The sequence below is a fragment of the Ostrea edulis genome, chromosome 1, assembly GCF_947568905.1.
Source record: "Ostrea edulis chromosome 1, xbOstEdul1.1, whole genome shotgun sequence".
Classification (NCBI taxonomy): domain Eukaryota; kingdom Metazoa; phylum Mollusca; class Bivalvia; order Ostreida; family Ostreidae; genus Ostrea; species Ostrea edulis.
The window spans coordinates 75300663-75322051 of NC_079164.1; the positions used below are offsets into that span (position 1 = coordinate 75300663).

General features: G+C 36.0%; 1 protein-coding gene across 2 annotated transcripts in view; it reads left to right on the top strand.

Annotated features, from left to right (window-relative positions):
• The window catches only part of LOC125681313 (neprilysin-like), a 34791-nt gene that overhangs the window by 6251 nt on the left and 7151 nt on the right, over positions 1 to 21389 (top strand). For both annotated transcript variants that reach the window (XM_048921349.2, XM_048921356.2), the window contains exons 3-15: positions 452 to 487; positions 1809 to 1970; positions 7701 to 7784; positions 15256 to 15470; positions 15668 to 15847; positions 16001 to 16096; positions 16262 to 16407; positions 16799 to 16892; positions 17027 to 17155; positions 17289 to 17387; positions 20787 to 20864; positions 20981 to 21084; positions 21172 to 21230. In XM_048921349.2, coding sequence (XP_048777306.2) covers positions 452 to 487; positions 1809 to 1970; positions 7701 to 7784; positions 15256 to 15470; positions 15668 to 15847; positions 16001 to 16096; positions 16262 to 16407; positions 16799 to 16892; positions 17027 to 17155; positions 17289 to 17387; positions 20787 to 20864; positions 20981 to 21084; positions 21172 to 21230 — 1482 coding nt within the window. The remainder of the gene's footprint in view (positions 1 to 451; positions 488 to 1808; positions 1971 to 7700; positions 7785 to 15255; positions 15471 to 15667; positions 15848 to 16000; positions 16097 to 16261; positions 16408 to 16798; positions 16893 to 17026; positions 17156 to 17288; positions 17388 to 20786; positions 20865 to 20980; positions 21085 to 21171; positions 21231 to 21389) is intronic.

The window sequence follows — 21389 nt, forward strand, 5'->3', positions numbered from 1 at the left end:
AAAAAATGTTGATTTGTTTTGAAGTGTTTTTGTGATTATGTCACATGTCATTCTAGCCTTACAGCTATCTTTGAGTTTCTCATCTGACTCTATGCCCTTTCCTGTAGGGCCTTGTATATCTTCTTCAAAATACCAAATTATCATCACTAAAATCATTTCATCAATTTTCATAGCATATAAACCTTCAAGCACTCTAAATCTCATTTTAATATTTAAAAAGATCACAATTTTACTTAATATGGAAACATCCCTTTTCACCTTAGCAGATAATCAGTTGCAAAGGGTCAACCTATTGAATACTTTTAATCTCTTTCGGTTTTTTGATTACTCATACACGAGTGATAAGTCTAATTACGACTACATTGTAGTGGTTGTATAGAAAGGTTTGAAGTAATTAATGTTTACAACTTGATTTGGGGACATCATTTATAACATTTTATTTTATTTTTAGATAATATTTGTCTAACACCTGAATGTTCCATAGCCGGTAAGTATAATTAAAATAATGTTTGGACTATATTAAGATTGTTACATATTAGTATCCTATTTCTTCTGAAATAGCGAAAAATTCCTACATATTCTCATATCTAACAACTCTGTTTTGGCATTTACAACGAGAAACGATGATTTATACCTCTGCAGAATCATCTAGAACAAACACTCTGTAACTGCGTCCGTTGATACTACTAACTCACACAATATTTACTGCATACTCTGATACCGTTAAGTGGCTACTCTACACCTCACGGTATACTTATCCGTGTGTAAATAACCTACTACCGGTCATTATTATAGAGCTTCTGAAGTACACGTCCACTAAATTTAAAAATAGTTACAATTTTCAAGTTCTTGTTACAAATTTATAACGATGTTATTGATGTTCAACAGACAGAAATCGCTGAGTAGAGAAACTCCTGAATTAAAGAGACTGTTTAACGTAATAATTTCCTTTTATTTGTAACACGTAATTTGATTGGTTGAACAAAATACTTTATTTTCCAATTTCTGCAAAGCTATTATAAGTATATAAAATTTCAAAACTCGGGTACACAGAAAGTAATAAGCAGCGCCATGATCACAATTACAAAAAGGAGATTAAATCTATGGTGACACATTTCTGCCATCACTTGTCAGACACTTATGTCGACTTGTCCATTAATTATGTCGACTTGTAATAATGAAAGATAACCGTAAAAGAGCACTGAATGACATGATTTTCTTGTCTTGGTTGTAGTTAAATCAACATGATGACTTGTAGCTTATCGCCAAAAATTAGGCCAATAAAATCATTGTAATTCTAATTATTTCACGACCTTTAAAAGATGAATTTGTAGTAAGTCACCAAATAGATGTCGATAAGATGTCAATTCTATTCTCAAAATAGATAGTTTTTGGTGATATCTTCTCATTTAATCAACCAAACGACTTAATTCGGTTTTGAATGTTGCGATTTGTTTTCAAGATCACAGAGTTCGGGTCCAAAAAGGGCTTAGCCCCTGTGGATGTAATTTAAAAAATCGCTTTCATTCAATACTTTGGTTGATTGTATGAGATTATCTAAAAAATATTCATTTAGAGCATAAAATTGACATAGGGGCAAATTTCTACAAATCTCATCTTATTATTTTTTGTCAGGTGATGGCAGAAATATACAATTATAAATTCACATGCAATATGAATATGACAGGTTCAATATTCATAGAATGAGAGGGGGTCTCCATTCTATTTCCCGCCTTACGATTCCTTAATGACTTGAAAGGTGCACATACTTTTTTTTCTTTATATACCGTCTACTGATTTTGTTTCAGCTTCGCGATTACTTAGTTCTTTGAACACAAAGGTTGAACCGTGTAATGATTTCTACGAGTTCGCTTGCGGAACATGGATGAAGAAGAATGTGATTCCGGAGGACCGCTCCAGCTACGATAAGTTTGGTGTTGTACGAGAAGACGTGGAAGTCATCATGAAAAGTAAAACATTGAAAGTTAGCTCTATCAAGGGCATATGTATGGTGGCACATTTCTGCCATCACTTGTCAGATAATTATGTCAACCTGTTACACGATTATGTCAACTTGTTAGTTAATTATGCAAACCTGTCAATTGATTTTGACCTCATGTTAAATAACAAGAAGGGTTTTTTTTTTTAAAGTATCGCTCAAAATGTGGCATCCACTTGACAACATACTGATCTGACAAGTCGACAAAATGATTAAACAAGCCGATATACATGTAGAAATCTGACAAGTCTACAACATGTTCTGAAAAGTCGACAGTGATCTTTTCGTCGTCTTGTCAGATGATTATGTTGACGTGTCAGATAATCATGTCGAATTGTCAGATCGTGATGTTGACTAGTCAGATACATGTATTAAAGGAGAAGGTAACCCAAAATAAAATTCACTTGATAAATGATAAGGATAAATTATATGATAAAAATTTCTCATACTATTCTGTTGATATACGGCCTAGATAAGCTTCAGAACTAATTTGAAAACGTTAAAAATTGAAATTCCGCCATTTATAGACGTTGCCATGATGTGGAACTCTTTTGTATTCAAAACCACAAAAATCAATAATTTTGATGTCACTTCAACCGTTCCGGTTTTGATAAGATTCTAAGATCATCAAAGATGTGCATGTGGTAGATTTTACGAATAAATAGGTTGATGCCTTCCTGTTAAAGCTGTTAATTGCACTACTGCGAAGGGGAGATGTAAAAAAAAAAAAATATATATTAAAAAAAGGGGGGGGGGGAGGGGGTCTCGAGAAATTCCTGATCCAACCAAGTAATATGAAAAAAAGGCTATGTAACTTGGATTCATCATTTTCGTAATGACAAATTGAGATTCGAGACATTTTTATGAAGAAACGTGTACCGTCTGCCTGGTCTACGACTGGACTGAGCGTCTTCTTTTTTCAATTTCTTATTGCGAAAGTACGGGCTCAAATTTTCAAACTTAACTGTTCGTGACTTGTCATGTTTACAGTGCTGTTGATGAAATAAACCGGAACCGACAATGTGACGTCATGAATTAAACTTCAATGGCAGCTCTCTTAGCGGCGGGTAATTTAATATATATGATAGATTAATATTGATTTCATCGTTAAGCAATGGTTTTAGATGTTAAAGACTGTCCCTTACAATATCAGTAAGTTAATTCATAAAAGCAACAATGTGGTTAGGGTTACCTTTCTCTTTAAGACGGAAAGTAGATGTCAGCAAATGGCATTAGCATATCAGAATTAAAAGATAATTATAATTTATGAACGAGGATGTTTTCCTGACATCTGACAAGTCGACATACAAGTAATAAACTGACAAATGGTGACAGAAATATGCCAGCATATATTTTACCATATATAATTATATGTGATGTACATGTAGTTGTCAAAGTTTTCAACAAAGAAACATAGGATTACCAGCCAGGCTGATCTGATTTAAAACTACATAAAGATCATCTTTACAGAGCAGTGTTAAATTTACAAAAGGCCCATGGGCCACAATGCTCACTTGAGTCACTGTGAGTCAGAAAATTTTAGAAGATCTCTACCCTCTTTAATCCCATAACAATTTTGACCTCGCATTATGAACTCAACCTAGCCCCCGTGAGGTTGTGACTTAACATTTAATTGAACTTCAATCCACACAACATAGGTACATGTATGCCTCAATAGCAATATATTAACTAACATGGGCTTGACCTGGAGAAGAAACCTTTTTAGAAATTCCCCGCTATATTCATGAATTATGTAAAATCTGATCCCAGATTTAGCCCCACACTCAGCCCAAGGTCCATAAAAATGCTTCAGAGCGTTTGTATACTAATATGAGTGTGGCCCTGTTAAACTTTTGATTCCATATTTAAGCCAACCCTAGACAAATATGTACCTGTGCTACATTGGAATGCTTGTGGTGGTCCTTGATGAGATTTTTTTTGAAAGATTGCATCTATATACACTGGTACAGTACACCAAATGGCGGATCTGGATGGGGTTGCGTGGGTTGAACATTTTCAAGAAATTTTTCATTTTGTGCCACTTTGGGATCTAGGATCCTCCTTTGGGGGTGGGAAAGCTGCCATATTGAACACAACACCCTCCTAATTTTTTTCTGGATCCGCTCATGGTACCAATACTACAAATAGTATGACAGATATCGCCCTAATATAATATGTGCGTCATTTCCAGTTTATCAAAAAAAATTCCTTGACAGATGAGTTGAAAATGGTCAGTTAACAGCTAAATGACACGAAATTAACATCTTCACAAGTCAAGGGTTATAGTTATTAATTCGTTACCTCGCACTAACCCTTGACATCATTCGCTATGTAAAAGTCGGGCTCATGACGCAATCCACTATCAATAAAACATCCAATGAAATCACTGCATCTTGTTATGGTGTACATGGATACAAATGACGCGATCCCATGCTGCTGTATTGATAAACACGCGAAATTGTAATATTTACACCACTAATTACGTTTATTGATAGTAGATCAAGTTTGGAAACCTTTTTGCTTAAGACAGTATTGCTTAAACGATAGAAATAGCCATAACTGTAGGTATCAATACACGTGTTCTTATTTGAATCTTTCGATTCGCGTTGTTATAAACTTATAAATAGAACCGCATTCTCATTGGTTCCCACTCTTTTGTGGAAACAATCAGAACGAGCTCAACTTTTTGATAGTCACTGATGTCAAGGGTTAGTGCGAGGTAACGAATCAATAACCCTTGACTTGTGAAGATGCGAAATTAAAAGCATACTGTAATATACATGAATCTCTACAGCCCAGTAGCTAAGTACTTCGTTACTAGCTTGAAAATATGGATGTATATTTAATTGCTGTTATGAAATTTAGAAATTTATTTCAAAATTAAGGATTATCTTTCTCACGCATAGCTCTTATCCTTCGACGAATTTGACTCCACTTTTTAGGCACACTGTTTTTAGTTCCATACCGACGAAGTCGAGGGGACTTTAGGTTTGCGCTCCGTCCGTCCGTCAGTCCAGTTTTCCGCACTTTTTTTCTCTGTTCTTGCAGATATTTATTTTATATTTGGTTTGTGGCTTTGCCATAACAAGTTAAAGATCAAGTTCGAACTTAGTCTCGGTCCGTTGATTTTTCACTTAATTATGGCCCTTGGACTTAGAAAAATAACATGAATAATCAGTTTTCCAGACTGTTTTTGGTTGTGCTTGCAGATATTCATTTGATATTTGGTGCATTGCTTTGTCATAACAAGTTACAGATCAAGTTTGAATTTCATCTTGGTCCGTTGATTTTCCATTAAGTTATGGCCCCTGGACGTAGAAAAATAGCATGAATTGTTAGTTTACATCCAAGTTTCTTATCTCTGTAGATAAGAATTAAGAATACTACACTCATTAAAACTTCTAGCATAGTAATACTACAATACAGCTAAATTATTCATGATCATCTACATGTCACAATTTATTGACTTGGTTAAAGACCTAAACCTAATTATAAATTTGTCTTTTTTCTTGGTCTAGTCTCTACTCGAATAGTAGCTGATTTCCAACCATTCCTATCCTGGTTCCCCAATGTTCCCGTTTACCATAACCTATATAATGAACTTTGAATATTGTTGTGGTACAGTAATTTTTGCAACCGGTAGGGGACTATATATTGCCATGCAATACTCTCAGAATGCTTGTTCCCTATAATAGCTCTATAATTTCATTGTTATTTCGGATTTCAAACATTTCGGTTGAGCATCACTGAAGAGACATTATTTGTCGAAATGCGCATCTGGTGCATCAAAATTGGTACCGTATAAGAAGGGTAAAGATAACGAACAGTGATCAATCCCATAAATCCCACAAGCAATATAAAATGGATAGTTGGGCAAACACGGACCCCTGAACACACTAGAGGTAGGACCAGGTGCCTAGGAGGAGTGAGCATCCCTGTCGACCGGTCATACCGCCGTGAGCCCTATATCACGAGCAGGTAAACGGAGTTATCCGTAGTCAAAATCAGTGTGCCAAGAACGGTCTAACAATCGGTATGAAACACGTCAGACAGTATTTGACCCAATAATAGGTTGTATTGGCAAACTAGATTGTTATAACGACCATAGAACTTGCGAAATGCTGACTTGAAACGAGACTGTTGAAACTCCCCTACCATCAACTTGTTTGTCAGTAGCTTGCCTCGATTTAAAAAATGACCACACGCAGAACAATCTTGCGTATCGAATCAGTTTAGAGATATAAACTACATATGCAGGTGATAATGGAATATTGCTACATAAATATGGGAAGTTGACGATGGAGAAGTTGAAATCATCCCATTTGTCATAAAGTTGAGTTGTTAGTTTGCCGTTAATATCTACTTTCAATAAAATATCTAAGTATGAAGCTGAAGTAGACGACTCTGTGGTGTCTTTTATTTCGAGCTCGCAGGGATATATCGAATCGATATACATGTAATACATCATTGTTTCAACCTGGCCTGGAGGTTATAAACTTTTTTGAGCACGTTTTTAAACTCAAACTCTGTTTTCTAAATAGTACTCATACTCAAAAGAGAAGGTTATAAAACTTTTATAAAATCATTCTCATACTCAAATGGAGTACATTCTCCAGATTTTTTGAGTATGCTTCGGAGCTTGTCAGAGTTGTACTCTAAACAAAATGGCTGAGTTTGAGTATGAGTACGGTAAAAGTTTTATAACCTCCAGGCCAGCTATGGGTTTTATTACATAAAATTAGTCCATCATAAATGTAGCGTTCGCTTTCTGACCGGAAGGTCGCGAATTTGAGCCCCGCTCCTGCCAACTAATAGGTAGCGATTGCGCCTTCACCGAACGCTCGGCAAGTAGAAGTGAGATTACCTTAACAACGAAGGTCTCATGTCGCGGCAGGCGTCCGCACGTAAAAGAACCCTCACGGACCCTAGCTGCAGAACTGTAGCTCTCTGAAAAAAATATTGTGACGGACAGAGAGCTACAGATCCACCACCTATAAAAACCTTCGATTTACGGCGCACAAAAAGCTGCGCACGGTTGAGGCCTGATATCGTTGTATTCTTGAGTTGCTGTCATAAATTTACTATCAAAAAATTCTTAACATATTTTCCTACTATACTTGTGTCCAAACATACCTTCAAATATTCATTAAAGCCCCATACGAACCGAAAACTCACAGCTTTAAATGATTTCGTTTGTTGACGTAGCCATGTTAGCTATTTTTTTCAGAGAGCTACAGTTCTGCAGCTGCACGGACCCAAGCGCTATGCATAGGTCTAAATTTGTAATACTTCACCTACAGCTGGTGATGTCTCAATTATGAGTGAAAATTTTTCACAGGGAATAAACAAATTTGTGTATTTGATGAAGGGGAGCTTTACTCTATAGCAAAAATATCAGAGAGTGTCTGTTAAGGCATGGGCGAATGTTTGTTATATTGTAAACATTCCCCCGGGATGGGATATTTACTACATAGTAAAGTATCTGGGGAAAAGGTTCACTTTATAGCAAATATTCTGAGAGGGGGGAAATTCATTTAGGAGGAAGCCCAAATCATACATCCTCCCTTCGATGTATGGATGGGTGTGTATTGCAGGAGTTTGGTCGCAAACATTATGGATGACATCTATACACCGTAATAAACTACCATATTTTTTTTTTCAAAATAGTATGATACACAACATATTTTGTTATATTCTGTAGTTGTACTAGAGGCGCCCTCTGCAGCAGACGACCCAGTATCAGTGACGCACGCTAGGAACCTGTACCATTCCTGCATCAACCAATGTACGTACACGTCTCTAGTAAAATTGTCAAAATACACTTAGCCTTAGTCAATGCCCTGTTTCTTGGATTAATAATTAGTTTCGTATTAATGATGTTTGCATTCCGTCTGTCTGTCCGTCTGTCAACTTTACCGACTTTTTTCATCAAGCAGAAATTCAATATGTGGTTTACTAATGTATGGATAGGTTTCGTCACAGTTGAGTGATTTTACGTGACTTACAAAACTTTGTACCAAATATAATTTACCGGATTTTTCTGCAAAATGCTCAGGCACGTACATATAGAATCAGGAGAGGGGCCTGGACCCCACATTTTATACAACGTTCATTTTCCGTTATTTTTACATGCAAAGTGATATTCATTGGCTGATGTCTTATTTTTTAATGGTAAAGATGCATGCTTGATTCCATGTACTTGAGGAAGTATCCCCTCCCATGATTTAGGACGAAAGAACATCGTTTTGTTAATTTTGCGTGTAAAGAAATCAGCTTCTTTTCGAGTTTCTCCCCCCCCCCTTTTTTTTTTTAAAACGATGCCATGTGCCTGATGTTTTAACTGAGAAATGATATGTGGTTATCGAATGAGTAGAAACACATTAAGTTTCACTTTCGCTATAGTTGAATTATTCTAACAAAAACTATAAAACTTAAGACTCATGATTGATTAAATTCATTCTTTTACTATGTCCATTATACCAATTTATGATGGAGTTCGTGTCTGACTTGCAGCATCTATTTACAAGAGGTCCACGGGCCTTAACGGTCACCTGAGTATCATAGGTCATTCAAGGAGTCTCATATTTGCATTTAAGCCTCAATATGGAATGTGGATCCGGGTTGGAATAGGTCCTCAATACCCCTTGCTTGTCGTAAAAGGTGACTAAATGGGGCGGTAATTCGGACAAGACCGCAAAAACCGAGGCCCCGTGCCACAGCAGGTGTGGCACGATAAAGATCCCTCCCTGCTCAAAGGCAATAAGCGCCGAGCATAGGCCTGGATTTTGCAGCCCTTCACCGGCAATGGTGACGTCTCCATATGAGTGAAAGATTCTCGACAGGGACGTTAAATAATATTTAATCAATCAATATGGAGTCCTTTGTGTGCATGTTTATGATCTTTCAAAAGATGCACACAATTCCTATTAATATGAAAGTTTGAAACATATCAGTCATTTTGATCCCGGTCAACTCATACACACATACATACACACCCTACAAAATAAAAAACATGGACCCATGAATTTCACATAGGACAATACGGACATCATAACCATGCATTATTTAATTTATCTCCTATGACTGTGAAAGAGAAAACATATTTTTTTCAAAGATTTTTATTATGTGACCATATTGACCCTGCCCAAAGGCTTGACCCAGGAGCCATGAATTTCACAATTTAGGTAGAGAGATTCATGACTTCATCACTACGGATAACTCCGTTTACATAGTCAAGATATAAGGCTTACGGCGGTTGTGACTGGTCGACAGGGGGTGCTTACTTCTATTAGGCACCTGATCCCACCTCTGGTATATCCAGGGGTCCATGTCTACCCAGCTCTCTATTTTGTATTGCTTATAGGAGTTGTGAAATTGATCACTGTTCGTTATTTTTGCCTTTCATGTAATCAAAATATATTTGGGTTAGCATAGTACACATTTAACATTTCTAAACATATTACATATGACTTAAGTGCTGCCATCTACTTACATGGGTGAGAATAATACATTCCACCACGGTTATTGCAAAGATCAAAGGAATGTCGCGCTCATTATTTTGCGATATACCTTCATACGTAATAACTGATTATGCGAAAATTGATTTACATTTCACGTGCACTTCATGTTTTGCTGATATAACAATAAATCGGTAATTGGTAATTCCAGTTCCTAAAAATTACATGGCTGATGAATATTTGTCATTCAATATTAATCAATCGTTTGCTTTCCGGGATCGATACATATGTCAACAAACAAGGTGATGCACAGACAAGTCAACCCTCTTCCACGTATGTGGAGTTTTCTTCGACTGTGTATTGAAAACAGTTGATATAATCCGTCAACATCAAACTAAATTTCAAAATAGATATAGCATACCCCTACCGTCTCACATTTTTCGTCAGCAAAATACATGTAGGCCTTGTCCGTTTTGGAAACTGCCCTGGCATCACAGTGACCTAACTCGTAGCTGTATAGGTAAACGATCGGAATTATATTTCTGAGCCGTTGTAGAAAAGAAATAAAATTCTTGTTTTCATGGATGATGCAGGTCAACCCCCTCAGTCTCGAAATGTTGTTTGAAATACAACGCCTCGGCTTTTCTATTTCAAAACAATATTTTTCTACCTTGGAGGTTATCCTGAAACATTCACGAAAACGCAAGCTTTGTTTCTTAAATAAAGTTTTCGTGGAGGATGTAAGATAACCTCCGAGGTCAAGAAATGTTGTTTGCGATACAAAAGCCGAGGCTACGGTGATTATCCTGGATCATCTACGAAAAAGTGAATTTCATTTCTTACGTATAGCACAGATACATAAGAATTTGCTGTATTTTATACATATAGCATTGCCATTCATTGTTGGGGCGTGTGGTATGTGAGCTTGCTCTCTATTTCTTTCATTCAGACAGAATATTACGCGACCCACTTGACTTGGGGACACGTACTACAGGATGTCTATTGCGTATATCAACCTCAACAGTAATTGTATGATATTTTTCCAAAATTATTGAAAATGACTATAAGAAACCATATCCTTTTCCTTATTGTTTTCTGGTTGATACATTGCAATTTGCACTTGTTGTTTGGCCGTTCTTTGAGCGATGGTTTGACTGCAGATTGCTCTGTTTACTTGGTCGGGATGAGGGGATCATGGCGGGGGATGGGGTGTTCCTCCTAGGCACCAGATCCCACCTCTGGTGTATCCAGGGGTCCATGTTCGTCCTATTCTTAAAGGGGCATTAGATGTGAAAGTGATGACAACCATTTTTTCTCCTCAAAATCTCTCAATGGCATAGGAATATATACAGTGTATTAATAACAAATATAAACATTTTTTACAAAAAAAAGAGAAACCTATTAATGTTATTACTGAAATATATAATATAAGGACAATTTTCATTGAATTAATATTTTTTGGTGACAAAATGACAGCTAAGGAACTTTTTATTCTGTATTCCTTATAGGAGTTATGAGTTATGATGTTTAAAAGAAGTTCATATACATATTAACGCCTTCTCCTAAAACGATAAAACCGTTGCTTTTATAAAGGAGAACCCCTGCAGCGGACAGTACTTGACTTCGGTCTGATCACAAGCCTAACACTTTTAACATTTATTGCATGAAAAGGTGAAAATAACGAAAAGCCGTTAAAACTAAACAAAATTAACCAATAAATTCAAAATGGTAAAAAGGTAACCGTAAATATATCGTATATTCTTATTTAAAGAAACTCATGAACCCGTTCATCTATTTAGTCGTATTACTATTTTTCTATTTGATGATTGACTAAAAACTGTAACAATAATAATCATACCATCCATTTTTAACAAACTTGGTGTTTGAATTACAAATTACACGTCATTCTTGTATTTTTGGCATTCAAAATTAAAACACGAATAACTCTAGAAGCAACCAATGAACAAAGCAATATGGTGGCTCCCATATGGATCACAGAATTTTCAGTGAACATATGTAGAGATTATCTCTATTCATTTGCTGATTTTTGTCATTTTTCATTTTACATACTTGTTTAGAGCCTTGCTTCGAGCGGTATTATGTACATATTTATATATACACGGACATCGCAAACTCCCCGTAACATTGGCATCATTCAAAAAAGTTAAAAATTATTCTCAGGCATCGACCTAGATAATGGTGCTTTCTGAATGGTATTCACAGCATTTTATCAGACAAAAAACATGCACGCGCAACTTTGTTATCATTTGATAAACGAAGTTAACATTTACAAGTAAATAGGGACCGATCGCTTTCGGATAACTTGCCAATTTTACTACGATGGAGCTCAAGAGTCGACACTGATTAAGCGACTCTATGGTCCTCTTATAGTACTTGAATTTATAATCCAGTAAAAGATAAACCCATTGTGGGCCAAGGGCAATTACTTTACTACCCTGTAATAGGGAAATTTTTTAACATCGTATATAAATTTTCAAAAATATTAATACAATAAAGAGTATTTATTGAATTCAATAAAATTATTTTGGGCAACAAAGTGTCAAAAGGTTAATTTCCCATTCAAAATCTATACCATCACATTTAGGTATATTGTAGAAAACGAACCTTTTTTTCTTTTTTTTTTACAGAACCCGTATCGTCATTCTTGACATTTCTATCATGCGTGTATCCTCTCGTACTGTGAGTGCATCATATCAAATCGTGTTTTTCGTTTATCAGTCCTATCATGTTATCGCGAAGATCGTTTATCGTGAAACTATCGGTATCATAATATCATTTAAATCTAATGGGGAAAAGTATGCTATTTTCGAAAGCTTTATTCGTTTTGTCAAAGATGAATCGAGGGAAGACATTACGTTTAAAGGAGAACATAAAGCTGGCGATTATAATGTACAAGAGTTACTTGTCTGTCCACAAAGGATGAAAAATTATCACTGTCCTTCTTAGTAGTCTGGAAAGTAGGTAATAGTTTGTCGAGCAAACCGAGGACAGTAAATCTGAAAGCTCCTTCATCTGAAGTGCATGAACAATTGGTGGTCTAGAAAAAATGATTTGTTACGGTAATTCACTCTGATAGAAATAGAAAGTTCCGATTTGAAAGAAACAAATCAGTAAAATGACATTGTTTACAATGTATATTCTAATAAATGCTATTTTCTTTCCGATTTTTCACGCCTGTATTCTACTTACGTATACGTACCAGATATATACCGAACTTGTGCGCATCCTTGTATTCGGTTGTAATGTTGCTTTTTGGTTGTTTTTTTTTGGGGGGGGGTGTCTGTATCATCCTAGATTTGACAACAAACATTATTCTCAGCGACATTGAATTTTACATATTTAGAAGATAAAGTTTTAATTAAAACGGTGCAAGGGTGTTACCTCCCAAAAGTCTTTTCACTCGGACACGACTTTTTTTTTCTTTCTTGTACATTTGCCAATAGTCGTACAGGTAGATACTGGAAATTTCTTACATGGATCATATGCTGGTTTCGATGACTATCTGAATTGTTAACACAATGCACAAAAATATTGAACCGTTTCAAGAGTGCGAACACACCCAATATCCATGTTTTATAGTTAATTGTTTAACATCTCTTTCTCTCTCCTCCACGGAAAGACTATGGTGCAGAGAAAATTCATTCATATAGCGATATCCATGATAATTTAGTGTCATCTGCTTCATTCCGGCGAAGAACTTATTCTTTTACTCTTCCTTCGTTGTTTTTCGTTTGTTTGTTTGGGGGTTTTCCCACGATTTCTGCTCATTATGGTTTTATTTGTAAATATTCATTACTTTACAAATCGGCTATGTCCCTTAATTCAAAGACAGTACATCATTTTACGTGGTAGCATAAGGAAATGTATGTGCAAGAGACCCTGTAAAAGAAACACGGAAAACGAGTAAGGGAGACAATCAACTAACAAGCGGGTTCAAGATGCAATCTGATTAAAACCAGATCTTGCCAATAGAGGAGCGGATTGAAGATTTGGTTTTAATCAGATTGGTTCAAGATGACGAGGTTATTATAGACTTCCTAGATCCAAAAAGATAGATCTAAAAGTGAAATTAAAGGAGGGGTAGAGTTCTGAAATGTTCATGTCTGGGATACAAAACAGTCTTAGAAATCAACGAAATGGACTGTTCGGACTAGAAAGCTAACATGTATGACGTTTTGACCACGTTTTTTCCACCCTCTTACTAATTGATCCCCAAAATTATGCGTGCTTTGTGCAAGAATCCTTGCAAAACTCAGTCACTACTCTCACATTTGTCCAAGGTGATCTATATTCAGAATTACAGCATCATAAAATCATGCTCCTGCCATTTTCAATATTTTGACATAAATAAAAAAAATCGTGTCATATAGGAAAGCACTGCAAAACAGTTTGGGGCATAGTCACTCTGGTGAAGTGAGTTAGAATGTGGTTTGTCTTATTTTAAACATAAAAGGCAAGAAAGACTGTTATCATTTAAATTCTATGTTAGTGCATATTCAATTATTCATGTATCGTTTTCAACAGACTTCAATTTCAAATAAATTCTAGCATAAATCATATTTATCCTCTATGTAACAGGGTTTCTCCCAACAAGAATAACGAAACGCCCGTAGGGTTCAGGTCTCAATATATATATTCGGACACAGTGGTTGGACTTGACAGTATATCACTAAAGATAGCCCTGAAATATGATAAAACAACGATATAATACTAACTTAACAATCAAAGCCTATGCTAAATGATATTTAATCGTACTGATTTCCATCAAAATACGTTTATCATTTAAGGGAGATAACTCTAAAGATACGCCATTTTGCAAAATAGTATTTCTCCCGTGAATATTCATAAAAAATAATTAACGAAATAAAGCAACAATATTGCCATACCCTTCTATGGGAAGAAATTTCCCTCAGTAAATTTACAGCCGGACAATATTATCAGGATTCAAGGATTGACTCTATAATTCAATAAAGTACCATGTATGTACAATGTAAAATCACTTTCGTAAATTAAACTAAATATCTAATTGCTCATTTTGAACAAAGTCATCAAATACTTTTGACAAGCATTAAATCTATGTAAACTGATTTATATCGCCTTACAATATAGTAATATATATAACTGAATTCTTTAATCAATATAATGAATAATTTTGACTCATTCATTCATTCTTTCAGTCATTTAGTAAAAGTGCAAATGGGAAGTATATATTGCAAATATACAGAATAGACTTTTAATTAACTAGTAGCAATAGGAATTAGTATAAATATGTTACTTACCAGAAATCAAGGATTTTGCAGTCTGCTGTCAGTATTAAACTCTTTCTAATAGACCACGTCTATTCAAATGTATGTCTAACTAGCTTCTGAATAATATTAATACTGCTCAAAACTGGCGGTAAAACTATAGAACCGAGAAAACCAACCAAATTCAACTTGACAATCACTGACCAATAAAAACCCTTCATACAAAATGACCACACTCAGATCCATGACCAAAGCCCCCAAGGTATATAAATTGTAAGACTAGTGTACCTTTGTGTAGTGGTGTAAATAAAGGGGTGGATCTAAAATCTAAATATGTATGAATATAAAAACACATATTTGTCAGTAATGGATTATCAAAACCTAATACTATTACATCTATTTGGAACTTTTGGTGATGACGTAACGCAAAGACTAAGATTGTCACGCGTATCATGCCCGCAACGTCTTTCTCTATCCATCTCTATTAAAACCATTCCTTCAATACTATAACTTTCCCACCTTTTTACAACAGCTTATATAGACAGCCGCGGTATTGAACCCACCTTTGGCCTTCTGAAGGAGCTCGGAGGTTGGCCAGTTTTAGGAACCAACAGAGGCGGACATTGGAACGAGTCGGAGTATGATTTGACGACACTTCTGTTCAATCTGTTCCGGTACAACAACAAACCATTGATTGACTTGTATGTTTACACCGACTCCAAAAATTCTTCTAAAAGAATAATATTTGTAAGTTTTTATTTTGATCATATACTTGAAAAGTATGATGAAGATTCGAAAGCTAAACAAAAAGAAGTAATTTCCAATAAACCTAAAATTGTGTCAAGAGATGTGATGCTAATTGATTCCAATTTTCGTATCTGCCGTGTCTGAAATCATAGGTTTCCTATAACATCTTCATTCAAATGTACATCCATGCATTGCAGCTTGACCAACCAAGTTTTGGAATGCCTGGTCGAAAATACTACCTCAATGGCTTGAACGACCCAATGGTGCGCGCTTACAAGACGCTTGCAACAACTGTGGCAGGGGAATTCCATGCAGATCCAGTGACAGCGGACAACGAAATGGAAGATGTGGTCAGACTGGAAACCGAAATCGCAAACGTAATAAATCTCTAATATTCAATCTGATACTGAACTTGCGCGCTATAGGATGATTACGAGGGTAATTTAGTACATGTACTTATTTCTATTTCCTCTATAGTGGACACGTTAAGGTTTTAGCTCACTATTTCACTCAAACTTCCTCTGTTTCAGATTTCCATGAGAGATGAGGACAGGAGGGACAGCTTTGCTTTGTATAATCCTATAGAAATGCAAAAACTGAACGAAAATTACACTGTTCCTGCTGATGCAAGTCCTGCTAAAATGATAAATAATCTACTATTAAAGATTTTAAAAATGGATATAATATAAAATATAATTTTTAAAGTGTAAATATAAGCATTTCTTTCTTTTGTTTTACAATATACTAGTCTAGTATTAACCTTTTCAGCAATACAAAATATCTTTTTGTAGGCGAGCTTTAACTGGGAGAATTTTATCACACGTGTGATGGCCATTGAAGGAGTTGATGTGTATATCCCCCAAAACGAGACAATTATTGTTAGAGCCATTCCATACTTTTCAAAAATGTTTGAAGTTCTGGGGAAATATTCTAAAAGGTACAGAGTACTCACTTATATCGAACGCGATAACATATACATGTAAATAAATAGATAGATAGATAGACGGACGAATAGATAGAAAGATGGATGATAGGTGGATGGATAGACAGCCAGATACATGTACACAGATGAAAGGTTATGAATATCTATAATAAGAATAAAACAGAAGCAGAGTATCATACGACTGACTGAAAATATTTCTGTACATACAAAATCAGGACTTGAATACATTATCAGCCAATTCGAAGCTGAACGATGATAATTTGGGAGAAAACATCTTAGAGAGATCAAAACTACACGCTGTTTTCAATGTGAAATGCACAAATCATATGCATGCAATGGATTTCAAGCGTTCTGTGGGTTAAACATTATGTTATTATTCTTTTAGAACCGTCGCAAACTACCTTGTCTGGCGTATCATGAAAAACAGGATAAATAATTTGTCTCAAAAATTTCAAGATCTGGTGACCGAGTATAACAAGGTAAGAAACGGGGTGTATCAGTATACCATACAAAGTCAAAAATCTGAGTTGTACCTGTTATAATCAGAATCAAAATCATATAAAATGTAGTTTGCTTCGATAATTCAAAGTAAGTTGTCAAATATCCATTGCAGGCGTTATTTGGAACATCCACTCCCAGAGCAAGATGGCGGACCTGTGCGTCTTACGTCAACAATTACTATGGGTTGTCTCTCGGTCGTCTGTTCGTTAAAGAAGCATTCGATGAAAGTGCAAAAGAACAGGTGAAATCAAACAAAAAAATTGCGATCGAGTCGAATGTTTCCTTTGATTTTTTGTTCTTATTTTCGATGAAACAAAATTGATTTCTTTTGATGAGGTTAATATTGACATGAATCTGTGATCAAACATTTTTAGACTTTGGATATGATTCATAATTTGAGGACAGCTTTTGGAGAACTTGTGGATGAAAACAAATGGATGGATGACGCTACTAGAACGCTCGCAAAAGAAAAGGTACTCGGAAATGTTTTCTTGAACTGGTCAGACAAGAGTATCGGAGATAGTATATAAAACGAGGACGAGTCAATAAGTAAGCAACCTATCCCATTTCCGATTGACCGAGACAGTCACGATTTTCATGCGTTGTGTCAATAGATGTTTTACACCTGGGTACAAAATTGCACGCGTATCGAATCATTCTTTTGATAAGATATTGAATGCAAGGTGAAGATAACGAACAGTGATCAATCTCATAACTCCTATAAGCAATACAAAATAGATAGTTGGGCAAACACGGACCCCTGGACACACCAGAGGTGGGATCAGGTGCCTAGGAGTAAGCATCCCCTGTCAAACATGGCTAGTTATACCCCACGCAACGAAGTTGCAAAAGGTATGTTTTTGCCCCGTCTGTCAATCCATCAGTTCCTTTTTTTGTCAGCACAACTCCTCTGAAACCGCTCAACAGAATTTTGTGAACCTTTGTAGTTGATAAAGACACACTGTGTAGATGTGCATATTACCAGGAAATTCTGATTCAATAATTTTTCTGGGAGTTATGCCCCTTTTGAACTTAGAATTTCAAGCCCGTATATCCTGTTCTTGTCAGCGCACCTCCTCTGAGACCGCTCAACAGAAATTCGTGAATCTTTACAGTTGATAAGGACACGCTGTGTACATGTGCCTATTCTCAGAAGATTCTTATTCAATATTTTTTCTGGGAGTTATGCTCCTTTTGAACTTAGAATTTCTAGCCCGTTTGTCCTGTACTTGTCAGCGCAACTCCTCTGAGACCGCTCAACAGAATTTCGTAAAATTTTGAAGCTAATAAGGGCACACTGTTGTAGATGTGCATATTCTCAGAAGATTCTAATTCAATAATTTTTCTGGGCGTTATGCCCCTATTGAACTTAAAATTTTGAGTCCGTCTATCCTGTTCTTGCAGTATTGCATAACATTACCATTCATTATGTGAGGCATTGTCAAGCAATGTTGGAGCGTGGGGTATGTGAGCTTGCTCACCACAGCTTTCTTTCATGATGCAAAGGCATGCTTTTCATCTGAAGTTGAGTACCGTGCTATAATTCGGTACTTGTATTTAAAAGGTAAAACAGGCAAGGAAATAAACGGCGAGGAAATATACAGCCGATGTTTATGGGTCCTCTGCACCATCTTATGCTCAGGTTAAATTCTGGATAGGGGAATTCAAACGAGGTACAACGTTTTTAGAAGATGAAGCCAGGTCTGGATGCCACCGATGAAAAACTGTGTTAGAACGTTCGGGATCTGGTATACTCTGATAGGCGAATTCAGGTGGAAGAAATAGCGCAGGCATTAGACATTTCAAATGGTAGCGTTTCAACAATCTTATATGATCGTTTAGGTATGCGCAAGCTAACAGCCCGTTGGGTTCCCAAATCCCTTAGCGATGAGCAAATGACAACCAAAGCATCAGTATGCAACGCCTTGTTGAAGCATTTTGGGTCAAAAGATTAATTTCGTTTGCGTCTTGTGACTGTAGATGAGACTTGGCTTCATTATTATAAGCCAGAGAATAAAGATCAAGAGCCGTCAGGGGGTAGGGCCTGGGTCCCCGAGGCCAAAGAAGTTCAAGACGCAACCATCTGCTGGCAAGGTGATGGTCACAATATTTTGGGACGCAAAAGGCGCTATTATGTTGAACTTTATTACCCAAGAGAAGTACAATAAATGGAGTATACTATGAAAACTTGCTAGGCCAGCTGAGAACCGCCATCCATGAAAAACGCCGAGGTAAACTCTCTAAAGGTGTTTTGCTGCAACAGGACAACGTGAGAGTCCACACTTGCAAAGTGAAACGGGTATAAATCAGTACCACATCCTGCCTATTCGCCTGACCTATCTCCTAGCGACTTCTTCTTATTCCTAATCTTGAAAAAGGATGTCCATGGACGTCATTTCCGGTCTGACGAAGAATTCGTGACGGCAGTTGAGGAGTGGGTAAATGGAAAGGACCCCAACTTTTTCAGTTCTGAGCTTATGGCACTTGAACACCGTTGGTGCAAGTGTATCACACCTAGAGCGCAATTACATCGAAAAAGAATAGGTGGATCTCAACCGGAAATAAGTCAGGCTGGTTGCTTATTGACTCACCCTCGTATGCCCAATCACAAGCTTATGTACGGTGTTTTTCTTGCATCGTGTGGATAAAAGAAACTGACAGGAGGTAGATAGATAAACCAGGAGCTCTGTGTGTAAAATATTTTCCCAGAATTGACCAAGTTCGTAACCTGTGATTTTTTCAAACATAAAAAAATGGTTGGGTGTCAAAAGTCTTGCAATACACAAATCTTCAAGTTGTTTTACAAATGCCTTAGCTTGAAAAGTGTGAGAAGGATTAAATAGACAACCCATGTACTCACTTTGTGATATTTCTCAATACTGACTAAGTTCAAAAACTTTTTCTCAAAACTTCAACAACAAAAAATCAAAATCATTGTCACATGCATATCTTCAATACCTATACAAATTCTCAAATGAAAACTGTTGGAGGAGTTAGTCGAACAAATCATGTCTACTCTACGTAATATTTTCTCAAAATTGACTACGTTCAACAACCTGTTAATTTCTCAAAAATTTAAGAACATCAAAATCTTTGCCATGTCTACATCTTCAATACTCATACGAACACTCTGTAAAATAAGTTATTTATTTAAAAACTATGTGAGTACATGTAGTTAGACGGACACATCGTGTATTCTCTGTGTAATATTTCCTTAAAACTTACTAAGTTCAACAACCTGTCATTTTATATTTTTAAAAATGAAGAAAATCAATGCTACATGCACATCTTCAATGACTCATACAAACACTCTGTAAAATTAAAAAAATCTTTTTTAAAATGTGGGAGGATTTAGACAGACAAATCGTGTACCATCCTTATAATATCAATTTTCGAATAAGGGGACAAAACTCTTTCAAGGGAGTCGAAATAGATCAAAATTGCAACACGTTCTCGACTCTCGAGTGACCCACAAAGAAACTAAACAACAAGTTTCAGCTTGATATGTGAAAATAGAAAGTTTAACAGAAAAACCTTAGACGAACGGACATACAGACATCGCTGCACCATACTATATCCTGTCTAAAGACGAGCATAATAATGTTATAATTTTTTAAACACTGAAATATTATACAGACTGTAATGTCTTGTAAATGTATACACAAAATTTTATCCATTTCTTATTCATGGATGGTTTACAGCGATCAGTAAGTATTGTATTTTTAATATTGTATTTTTTGCGGTTCAGATCCGACATAATTACAGCTCACTTGCGACTGCTGAGTAGATGTACAACGTATCCTTAACTCTGACTCTTTATCTGAAACTTTGGATGAGGAAGATTAACATATATTTTGATTAATCTATGTCAGGCAAAATTTGTTCAAGAAAAGATTGGGTACCAAGACTTCATCTTGAATACTACGGCGTTAGACGGTTATTATGAAAATGTAAGTATTTAAATCATATCCTCCAAGTGTATACCAAATAGGAGATAATTTCAATCTTCCCGGAAAATAAACAGTTTAAAGGTACTTTGTTATAAGGTTATGATTTTCATCTTCAGTATACAGCAAAGGCAGATACCTATTTTGAAAACGTCCTGTCAAATTTGAGACGGTCTACCATTGATTCCTTGCGGTACCTTCGATTTGATGTGGATAAAAATGAGTGAGTTTTACATAACACTCGTGATAACGTTTTATAATGGTGGTTTCTAGAGCTGCCATTAATGGATTTTCTCTTCTTAATTAACAGCTGGGGCACTGCACCTGCCACTGTCAACGCCTATTACAACAGTGTTTTAAACAGGATCAGTAAGTAGGACAGTTATACAAGAGTTGAGTAATTCTTACATAAGTCTTGTCCTATTTTCGGGGGGTTTCTCTTCGTTGTACATGTACTTGTCACTCTCTTAATTTACTGTATGTCTTCGCTATCAAGGACCTTAATGAGTCTTTGAATATGTATATACA